At 48.7% G+C, this 11,214-nt stretch overlaps 1 protein-coding gene across 2 annotated transcripts; it reads left to right on the top strand.

Moving 5' to 3' along the window:
• The first annotated feature begins 142 nt into the window (after positions 1–142).
• Positions 143–11,111, top strand: D2HGDH (D-2-hydroxyglutarate dehydrogenase). Of its 2 annotated transcripts, XM_065845088.2 has the most exons (9): positions 143–602; positions 2,144–2,201; positions 3,527–3,666; positions 4,331–4,524; positions 6,316–6,484; positions 7,560–7,703; positions 8,568–8,710; positions 9,435–9,600; positions 10,695–11,111. In XM_065845088.2, the coding sequence occupies exons 1-9, from the start codon at positions 233–235 to the stop codon at positions 10,952–10,954; spliced, it is 1,644 nt and encodes a 547-aa protein (XP_065701160.1). In that variant the 5' UTR covers positions 143–232; the 3' UTR covers positions 10,955–11,111. The 2 variants fall into 2 exon arrangements, with proteins under 2 accessions (XP_065701160.1, XP_071668452.1); XM_071812351.1 differs by lacking the exons at positions 143–602; positions 2,144–2,201; positions 3,527–3,666 and adding an exon at positions 3,724–3,788.
• Positions 11,112–11,214: the final 103 nt, after the last annotated feature.

Raw genomic sequence — 11,214 nt, forward strand, 5'->3', positions numbered from 1 at the left:
CGGTGAGGGCGGTGGCACCGCCCTGGACCTGGCAGGGCCAGCGTTGCCGGGCTGTGCGCATGCGCCTTGTGCGTGCTGAGGGGAGTGGCACCGCCCTGGACCTGGCAGGGCCAGCGTTGCTGGGCTGAGCGCATGCGCCGTGTGCGCGCTGAGGGTGGTGCCGCTGCCCTAGGCCTGGCAGGGCCAGCGCGTCCTGAGGCGGAACGGGTCCGGAGCCCGCACCCAGGCGCCCATGGGGGTTTCCTCCGCCGCCCCCCGCTCCTCCTGGCACCGCTGGGCCTCGCTGAGCTGCCTGAAGAGCAGTCCCGGGCGGGTCCCGCCTTGTGCTCCGGTGCCGCTTCAGCGGGGGAACCGCGTGCCCGCGCTGGGGGTTTGCAGCCCGTGGGCCGCGGGCTTCCGCGCCCTGAGGGGCTTCCACGCAGCGCCCCGCAGGCGCCGGGAGGTCGCGCTGACCAGCGAGCGGTTCGGGGTGCGGCGGCTGCCGTTCGCCAGGGTCGGGGACCGAGACGTGGCCTTTTTCGAGCGGGTCCTGCCGGGCAGGGTCGTCACGGACCCGGAGGAGCTGAAGCCCTTCAATGTGGACTGGCTGCAGTCGGTGCGGGGTGAGTGGGTGAGCAACAGCTTGGGTAAAACCTCCGCTCGGCTTCCATTAAGGTGCCGGAATGAAAAGTCTGCCGGAGAAAAATCTCTCTTGGAACAGAGAAATAAACTTAACACCAGAGTCAAGTACACCGTTAAACGTCATTCTTTATTTTATCAGCGCTGGGGACCGTCCTCCATAAGTGCTTCAAACACTGGAATCTCTTGCGTTGCTTATCTTCACATAATTATTTCATATTCTTTCCAGTTTTTGAAAATTTTGACATAATACATCGATACTAGGAAATAATTTATTATGTTAGTTACAATTGTTTAGTTTCTTACTGACAATACAACTATTAATTATTGGCTGATATAAACTAAGCACTCTGCTTCTAAACAATGTTATTACTTAATCTTCTGTCTCCCTCTTCTGCAGAAGGATCTAAAACTTGAGAAATATCCCCTTGTTTTAGTGGTCAGAAAGCATTTGTGTCAATTGGTTAATGATGAATATGTGTTTTGTAACTTAATCACAATATACATTGATTGGGCAGCTTCTCTTTGCTGTTTCTAGCAGACCATGTCCTCACAGACCATGCCCCTACAGACCAGGCAAAATGAGGTTTCCCCATTGAAAATATTCCCTTGAGAATTCCTTTCTGGTAATCTTTTAGACTTCTGGTTTTAAATAAATAAGTAATTTTGAGCCTTGTTAATTTATCATAAGCGTTGTGAATTTTCTGTTACTTTTCTCGAAGATTCCATGAAAATATAACACATTTCCAATTGCTCCCACTGGCAGCCAAGTCTACATATGCAGATGAGGCTTTTCCGGCCCTTAAAGGGAGAACTTGCTGCTGAAGATGTTTTGAAAGTGGTCAAAATGACTCTACCTCACAATGGGGGGAATATGCCATACACTAATTTATACTTTTCACAGTCCTACTGGAATCAGTTGCTTCCAGCAATGCAAAACTCAGCACGTAATTACACCTAAAGGTAGAATTTCATACAGACTTCTTCTTTATGCACATCTTGATATCTGTTATGCAATTCTGTTACAATTTGTCCGCCATATTTTATAATGTCAAATGATTCTTCGCCTTCTGTCTCTGAAATCTAAGCCTTCAGTAATTTTCTATTACAACAGAACTTCTCTTCTATATTTATCTTTAAAAAACAAATAAACAAAAAACCACAAAATTACTTTTAGCTGAGCTTCTTAATATGACCATCTGTGTAATTACTAAGACTCTTACTGAACCAGCAGCTTGCGAATTATTAACTGGGTTCTGATCCTTGTATCATTGAGAGTCCTGCCAGTGACTTCAGTGGAAGCAGCAAAGACCGTTATTATTGGATAACTCGAAGTTCTAGTGAGAATTGACATTGGTATCTTACAACAGCTTGTTTCTTTTTAACTTAGAGTCTATTAATTGGCTTAACTTTGATGATTCTGGAGAGAGCGTTGTTATTTCAGATGTTACGCCTTGCCACCTTTTTCTTTCCAACCTCTTTAGAGCCCACAACTCGCCCTGATTGTCCTTTGTTTTCCTTGCAGGCTGTAGCCAGCTGATGTTGAAGCCGCAGACAACAGCAGAGGTGTCGCAAATCCTCAGGTAACGTGAAACTTTCCTGCTGGGCTTTGTGCTGAGGAAACTCAGGTTTATTCCGGGAGGATCCACATCTGGAGGTTCAGGCACCGATTGCTCAAGCATTGGAGTCGCTGAAGTTGTTGTCTTGGCTGCGTGTCTTGTGGTTGAGCTCTGGTGGCTTCAGCTCTCCCTTGTGCGCTTTATATCCATCGTACTCCCAGTGTTTCCTCAAGTACCAATTGTTCCAGCTGCTCTCAGGACAAGTAGATGCTGCAGGCTGTTGCTAGTCCGGGGGTATGCGTGTGCTGGTGGGTAGGCAGTGTTGCTTTTCTGTACTGACACACAAAACTATCACCCCAGTTCCAGAAGGACAGGGAACTGCTGGAGAGAGTCCAGCGCAGCCACCAAGATGCTGAAGGGAGTGGAGCATCTCCCGTGTGAGGAAAGGCTGAGGGAGCTGGGGCTCTGGAGCTGGAGAAGAGGAGACTGAGGGGGGACTCATTCCTGGGGATCAATATGGAAAGGGGCAGTGTCAGGAGGATGGAGCCAGGCTCTTCTGGGTGACAACCAGTGATAGGACAAGGGGCAATGGGTGCAAACTGGAACACAGGAGGTTCCACTTCAATTTGAGAAGAAACTTGTTTGGGGTGAGGGTGTCAGAGCCTGGCCCAGGCTGCCCAGGGAGGTTGTGGAGTCTCCTTCTGTGCAGACATTCAAACCCGCCTGGACACCTTCCTGTGGAATCTCAGCTGGGTGTTCCTGCTCCATGGGGGGATTGCACTGGATGAGCTTTACAGGTCCCTTCCAGTCCCTGACACTCTGGGATTCTGTGATTCTGTGTGAGTTTTGGATGGATGTGCTGGTTGGGGCTCTGCAGGGGCATGGCAGGGGGGAGGTGAAGCAGCTGAGCTGTGGGTGCACGTGCTTCTTGCCTACAGAGCATTAATTTCTTGAGGGGAGGAGGAGGGCAGTAATGTCTTAAACCTGATGGACTGCTGCTGGTGGTGACGTCTCAGAACCTACAGAGGACATCAGGTTGTTGACAGACTGGTGTGCACACAGCGTACATGTGACAGGGAGCTGGGATTTCCAGGCAGAAGTTGTGTGGCAGATCTGTCGATATGCATGGGCATAACCCCACGCGTTCATTCCTCTGCTCAGTGCGGCGTGAGTTGAGTGAGGAGTTGTGCTTTCTCACTTTCGCAGTGAAACTGCCCCCTTGTATCAATCTTTAGGCTGAACGCTGCTTCATTTTAAGGAGCGTTGGGCACTTTCACCTTCACAGGGAGGTGGAACTCTTCAGATAGACTGGGTTATACATAAGGCTTCAGAAACCTTTTTTCTTCCAGGTACTGCTATGAGAGGAACCTGGCAGTGAACCCCCAGGGGGGGAACACCGGCCTTGTTGGGGGCAGCGTTCCTGTCTTCGATGAGATCATTCTCTCCACTGCTCTCATGAACCAGATCATCAGCTTTGACAAGGTGTCTGGTAAATATTGTAGAGACATGAGGCACGGAAATGAGCCCCAGGCCATAACTCAGCTCTTTTCCTGGAAGACGATAACTGCAGGATCAGCAAGGTTCAGTACAGCGGCGTCACAAGGGTCAGAGGTTTGTTTCATCCAGGCTCCTGCTGCTGGTGTAATCCTTAGGTTATAACAGTAGCAGGTATAAAAATAAGTGGCAGGAGGAGGAAGGAGAGAAGAGAAACATGGACATGCTATGGGCTCTTCATAAATCTCCGTGAGACACCCAGCAGGTGGAGCAGGATGACAGTGCTGAAGAGGACACGTGGTAGCTGCACTAGCAGAGGGAAGGGAGGGATGGGGAAAACTTAGAGATCATTTGGATTTCGAGAGTTAGGAACCAGGTATTTCAGTTCTTCAAACAGGGAGAGAAAACCAGGCAGAGATGTACTTAATGTCACTGTGTTTTACCAGCCCGGAGTTGCGAATGACCAGATGGCAAAGCTCCCCTAGACCTGAGGAGGGGCAGGACAATGCCCTGTAGCACACACAGTCTGCTCGTGTGTTTAATTCAATCCTGAAAAGTTTTGGAGGAAGAGGCGGTTGCCTTTGCCTGTACTTACCCCTCCTCTTGAGGAGGCACCTTCTCCTTGGGCACTGGGTTGTAGTGAGAGGTTTCTGTTTCAGGAATCCTGGTGTGCCAAGCTGGTTGCATTTTGGAGAAACTCAACGAGTACGTGGAGGAGCAGGGGTTTGTCATGCCGCTCGACTTGGGAGCCAAAGGCAGCTGTCATGTCGGTGGTAACGTGGCCACAAATGCTGGCGGCTTGCGGCTCTTGAGATACGGCTCTCTGCGGGGGACGGTGCTGGGCCTGGAAGTGGTAAGGCGAGTACCTGGCAGTTCGCTTCTGCATTTAAACCTCTGCTTCTTACTGTTTTCTGCTGTTCCAGCCCTTAGCTATCCATTATGCTGACAAGTTCCTCTCCAGGCTGAAGAGAAGCTGCCAAATTAATGTACACTGTGGTTAAGTTACAAAAGACATACCCATCATTAACCAATTGACGTGGTCAGTGTTTTCTCAACTTTTAGATCCTTCTGCACAACAAGAGAGAGACAGAAGGTTAAGTTACATGTTGTTTAGAAGCAGAGTGCTTAGCTTGTATTTAATAATTAATAGATGTATTCTAAGGAAGAAACTAAACAGTTCTAGCTAACATCAATTATTTCTTAGTGTAGATCTATATCAAAATTTTCAAAAATTATAATGAATATGAAGTAATTATGTGAAGATAAGCAACGCAAGAGCATCCAGTCTTTGGAGCGCTTATGGAGGATGATCCCCGGACCTCCCCAGTTCTGATAAAATAGAAAATGACACTTAACAGTATAATTGACTTTGCTGTTATGTTTATTTCTGTGTTTCAAGGCTCCCACTCTTTGTGTCTTGTATGGCTCTTTTGAGAAGGGTCAACATGTGTCTTCGTGCATGAGGCATCTGTTACTGCTGCCGCAGCTTCTGTCAGCTTAGTGACAGAGGTGCCACAAGGTGGTTTGCTAATCCAGAGCAGTGAGAAGCAGGTGGCGAGAGATGTGGTGATTCCGAGTCGCCTGCATGAGGCTGGTTCCTCCGTGGAGCTGCGAGTCTCTGCTAAATCCATCCTGCAGGGTCTCTTCTAGTGGCTGCTCGCTCGACTTCTAACAGAGCCGTCCGCTTTGGGTTCGGCTGCTGGTTTTCTCGTTCCTCAGTTCTGCAGGCCCATGCCTCTGTGTGCAAGGGCTGGGATCAGAGGTTCTGAAAGATTTTGGGGTTTGGGAGCAGAGAGCTGATAGGAAATAAATTGGGCAGGTAACAAAAGCCTGGTTTGGTTTTGTTATGTAGAGCTTATATCTCCCAGGTGTCGCGGTTGAGACGGACAAACGACATAGACCGAGTTCTTAAGTACAAAGAGCAGTCTCCATTTATTGCCACAAACGCCTTTTTGTATTGTCTTTACCAGTTCATGTATCTTTTTGCTGCTGGTTACAGGCTGCAATAGTAACGTATCATTGGCTAATTCTGCTAATGTCAGTGTTACTCTTTTACTCCCGTCTCTCTCATGGGTACACCTTAATATCTCCGGATACTCCTTCACTCTCATCTTTCTCACAGGTAGGCCTTGATATCTTCAAGGCTAATTTCTGTTCCCATGCCCTCTGTCATGGGATCCACGGACCTGCTGTAGTTTCCCACATCCAGCTTAATCACTCTGGTGTCAAAACAGCCTTTGATAACATGTCGTAGAGACATTCAGCCTTGATTTAAGGCACAAGTGGTGAGGGCTTACTTCATTCTGCATAACTCTTCGCTGTTTCAAATAGTGTTCCCCGTTCCTGTTGAATAACAGGAACTGGGGCTGCAAAGAGCGGCTGAACTTCCCCACTGGTGAGAAATACAGAGCAAACTTCTCTTGTCACTTGTCCTGCTGGGACATGTGCAAACAGCACCGTAAAAAAAAAAAATAGCAAAGCAGAAAAGTTTTGAGCAAGACTCAGGAAGGATGGTGAGGGGAGGAAGAGCTGGGAATGGAGGGATGGTGATGAGACCATGGGAATGGGCTGCGGCTTTTCCTCAGCGTGGTGGCAGCCGGCAGATCTCTGTTGGTGCTCTGACCGCGTGTCCGTGTCCCCACAGGTGCTGGCTGATGGCTCAGCTCTGGACTGCCTGGCGTCCCTGCGCAAAGACAACACCGGCTACGACCTGAAGCAGCTTTTCATCGGCTCTGAGGGGACTTTGGGGGTTATCACTGCTGTCTCCATACTCTGTCCCCAGAAACCGAAGGCTGTCAATCTGGCATTCCTAGGTAGGAGCTGATATTAATAATCTCACACCTCAATTCAAGGGCTGGGAAGGGAATAGGGATGAAGAGAAGAGAGCGCTGATCTGCTTCAGCGTCACTACCAGCATCAGCTGATAATAATCGCAGAATCCCAGAATGTCAGGGGCTGGAAGGGACCTGGAAAGCTCATCCAGTGCAATCCCCCCATGGAGCAGGAACACCCAGCTGAGGTTCCACAGGAAGGTGTCCAGGCGGGTTTGAATGGCTGCACAGAAGGAGACTCCACAACCTCCCTGGGCAGCCTGGGCCAGGCTCTGACACCCTCACCCCGAACAAGTTTCTTCTCATCTTTAAGTGGAACCTCCTGTGTTCCAGTTTATAACCATAATACAGTGTTAATATGTTAAAGTACATGTGCAGATATTTTAAATCTGTGGTGTAAATGTGCAGAACACCTGCCAGGGCAGGTTGCCGTGCAAGAGAAGGGAAGCCAGGGACTTGGTGGGATGAAGGGGCAGGTGGGGACATGAGGGCCTGGTCTGACGGTGCCCGGTGAAGCAAGGGGACACGTCTGGGGACAGCGAGCTTTTTAACAGAGTTGTTTGTGGGGAGCTTTCCTGAAACTGTTTTATTTCTTTCTCAAAAGCCTCCAAGGCCAGCAAGGACTTCTCAGTTTGCTCATATCAGATGCGACCTTGAGAGCAGGGGCCAAACTCTGAGGAGGGGACAAGTAGACTCCAGGTGCTGACAGACCTGTGGAATTTGTGCAGGGGAGCCCAGAATTTGCCTGGACCCACAAAGTGACCTTTAAATTTCTCGTGGGTTGCTGAGAACGGAGGGTGGGGTGGACGTTTTGGTATGAGTGTTCAAGAGACCCTTGCCACAGCAAAGAATAATTGCTATATCCTCCTGCTCTTCTGGTCTGAAACCTTTCCCAGCTCAAACCATGACAGGAACTGCTGATCTAAACTCGGGACAGCGATTTACATTTTCTGGAGATGGGAAAGATGACTTGAATCCTGACAGACTTTTTAAAACTTTCTACAAGGTTATGGGGGAGACTTTTTTTCCCTGACTCCTCTCTGTGTTCTGTCTGAAGGGTGTCAGAGTTTTACGAAGGTCCTGGAAACATTTACGACCTGCAGAGCCATGCTGGGCGAGATCCTGTCTGCCTACGAGTTCATGGATGAGAAGTGCATGGAACTGGTTGAGAGACACCTCAAGCTGTCCAGCCCAGTGACAGGTACCAGTGTCATTTGTGCTGGAGGGAAGAGGATTTGTGCCACTTGGGGATTTTTAGCCTAGTTTTATAGATACATATATATATGACAGTGAGCGTGTGGGCATCCCTCATAACTGGAGCAAGTTGAGAGAAGGGAACGGAGCTGGTGAGGGGCTGGAGCACAAGTGTGATGGGAGCGGCTGAGGGACCTGGGGGGTTCAGCTGGAGAACAGGAGCTGAGGGGAGACCTTCTGATCTCTGAACTGCCTGAAAGGAGCTTGGAGCCAGGGGGGTCGGGCTCTGCTCCCCAGGAACAAGCGCCAGGAGCAGAGGAAACGGCCTCAAGTTGCACCAGGGGAGGTTGAGGTTGGATCTGGGAACAATTTCTTCCCCAAAGGGCTGTGGGGCATTGGAACAGGCTGCCCAGGGCAGTGCTGGAGTCACTATCCCTGGAGGGCTGGACAGACAGAGATGAGGTTCTCAGGACATGGGGCAGTGCCATGGGTGTGTTATGGTTGGACTCAATCTTGAGGGACTTTTCCAACCAAAATGATTGTATGGTTCTATAATTTTTGTACCCAGTATTCAATTCCAAACACGTTTGGTGAAAGCCTCTAAACATAAGACATTGTGCTTCTCCTTGTTCTCAGAAAACTGCTAGTTTTCTGAAAAGTGGTGGTGAAGCAAAGGATAGAATGTGTACATAAAGTGCCCTACAGATAAAGAACTGTCACTGAGCTGCCTTTCCGCTTGGCACCAGGGAGATCTGGGCAGTAGAACAACCTTGTGAAATGTGCCAAGCTGGGGAAAAGCTCCAGAACCGTGACTAAGTTCCTGTGCTTTTACCCCAGAGCATCTGCTTATTCTGCTCTCCCTCACTTTTAGGCAGCCCTTTTTATGTTTTAATTGAAACTTCAGGCTCCAACTCGACCCATGATGAAGAAAAATTGAACAGTTTCCTAGAACAGGCCATGACCTCTGGCTTGGCCACTGATGGGACTGTGGCAACAGATGATAAGAAAATAAAGGCAAGTCGTTTTTTTCTCTTACGTAAATGTCTTTGACAGGATTCTCTACTTGGATTTGTATTTTTAATAGGGAAATGTTCACACTGATGTTTGCTATAAATGTCCCTGAGTGATGTGGTAGCTTATTTGGTGTATGCAGACATGAAGAGAGAATATTTACCAGTGCTGACTCTTCCCAGAAGGCTTGAGTATTTGGGGTTTCAGTGGAAAAGACCACAATAATGAATTACATCTTTCAGTAGTTGCTGGGGTAGGACCCAGACTGCCTGAAACCCACGGAAACCAGAAGCTGAGTTGTCAGCGAGGGCAGGAGTGAGCAAAGTTCAGTGTGTTAGAGCCGGAGACTGTGGCCCCAGGGAACAGGAGGGACAGGTGGTGTCTCAGTGAGAGCGAGAGGTTTGTGTCTGCCCAGTGAACATGAGCATTTTACTCTGACCCGTGTTTCTTCCAGCCTCGGTTCCCAAACCAACCCTTGCACTTGAGTAGAGGAGCCACATCCCTCTTTCTTGGGAAACTCAGCACAGCTTTGGAGAGGCTGCTGCATCATTTAACCGTACAGTGCTGCCAACGAAGCATTATTACTGCGTTCCAAGAGGCAGAGGGTAGCGAAGGAAATCAAAAGTTGATGTTTTACGCAAAAGAATCGAGGCTCTTTTTCCTTCCGTGTCACGAAATGGGGGACCTAAGAGGTACTTGATTTATTTGGATTTCTTTGGTTCACCAGGCGCTGTGGAGCCTGCGGGAGAGGATCACAGAGGCTCTCACTCATGACGGCTACGTCTACAAATACGACATCTCCCTCCCTGTGGGAAAGCTGTATGATCTCGTGACGGACACGAGGGCTCGGCTGGGCCCGAGGGCCAAAAACGTGGTGGGCTACGGCCACTTGGGTAAGCGCGGGTGCTGGGAAAGGAGGTGGTTGGTGTTCTGTGCTCCAGGTTTTGCTGTGCAACTTCCTGGTAGTTTTAAAGGTTGTTTTTAGGTTAGTCAGAGACATATATAGGCGAGAGCTGTCAAAAGAGGAGGATGCATAAGGGTCTTCGTGTTTGAATTTCATCCTTTCCGACTGTATTTCATATGTTAGTGGCAGGTTTGCCAGCTGCTGAACTGGTCATTTGTATCTTCTTGCTCTATACTTTCTGTTTAAGTTTGTAGGTTGTTTAATTGGAATATCAATTTGATTAATGTACTTAGATACATTTGGTAGATTAGTTGTATTGGAAATCGATTTTGTCTGATCCATTAAAAGGCAATGCGCAGGAAGGGCGGTACATTTGTCAGAATGCTCTGAAACTAACTCAGTTTTACAAGCAGGTAAATTGGGAGCTTGGCAGAGCTGTTGTGTTAAATAAATAACAAAAAACCAATAAACCAAACCAAAACCAAAGCACACAGAGCGTTCTTCAGCATGCTCTATTGGAGATGGTAAGTCTGTGTAACAAAGACCGCCTCTGGTAGCTCTTGGGGATTAAGCTGAGTACTGTCATGGCCTGCTGGGATTCAGGAAGAGGTTCTGCAGGGAGAATGGATGAGTTGTGTTTATCTTTGTGTATTTGGCTTCTGAATACCCAGCAACTATGTGCTTAATCAAATACCGTCACGTGCAAGGGACAGGAGGAGAAAATGTTCTGTTTGCTTTGTTTCGGTTGACACAGTGCCAAAGTGCATTCGGAACATTGCACCGACATAATAGGAAGAAAGCAATGAAGGGCCCTATTACAATCTAATGGTCATTATGAAGTACCGTCGGGCAAGTCTTTGGGTTGTCATCTCCACAGTGGGTCAGTAATTAATGCAGCACAGTTGTTTGAATTTTAAAATCACAGAGGCTGATGTTTGTAGAAGGACAGTGAACTTGTCCTTTTTCGACAGTTTGGCGACCAACAAAGGCATCGTTGTTTATGTGGAGGAGGCAGCAATGAGGCCCCATTGCAGGGCCACTGAGATGTTCTTCCAGACCCACCTCTGCAATGTTTTCTTCCAGGAGATGGAAACTTGCACTTGAACATCACGGCGGAGTCCTACAGCCATTCCCTGCTGGAGGCCATCGAGCCCTTTGTCTACGAGTGGACCGCGAGGTGCAATGGCAGCATCAGCGCGGAGCACGGGCTGGGCTTCAAGAAGAAGCAGTTCATTGCCTACAGCAAAGCCAAGGAGGCGGTTTTACTAATGCAGCGTTTCAAAGCCATGCTGGACCCCAAGGGGATCCTCAATCCCTACAAGATGCTGCCCTCCGGTTCCTGAGAGCGACGTGAGCAGACACCGTCACACAGGGACCGCGTCTCCGGCTCCGTAACTGCACTTTAGCTGTGAACAAACTGGTGGATTGAGCACGTGGAGCGCTCCTTGTTTTATTTCTTTAGTTTGATGGAACAAGTAAAGGAACATGGTTTCTCCTCTCCTGGGTGCCCGCTCTTTCTGAAGAACACATTACTCATTTTGACTGGGTTGCTGCAACCAAGCACGCAGATATTTTGTGTGGATATTCACCTTAGTTTGCTCTG

This window comes from Patagioenas fasciata, chromosome 9 (genome assembly GCF_037038585.1).
Source record: "Patagioenas fasciata isolate bPatFas1 chromosome 9, bPatFas1.hap1, whole genome shotgun sequence".
Classification (NCBI taxonomy): domain Eukaryota; kingdom Metazoa; phylum Chordata; class Aves; order Columbiformes; family Columbidae; genus Patagioenas; species Patagioenas fasciata.

Bases quoted from the DNA above. Each gene is read 5' to 3' on its own strand.
- D2HGDH (XM_065845088.2), top strand. From the start codon at position 233: ATGGGGGTTTCCTCCGCCGCCCCCCGCTCCTCCTGGCACCGCTGGGCC. The intron at 603-2,143 runs GTGAGTGGGTGA...TTTTCCTTGCAG, and splicing joins CTGGCTGCAGTCGGTGCGGG to GCTGTAGCCAGCTGATGTTG. The intron at 9,601-10,694 runs GTAAGCGCGGGT...GTTTTCTTCCAG, and splicing joins GGTGGGCTACGGCCACTTGG to GAGATGGAAACTTGCACTTG.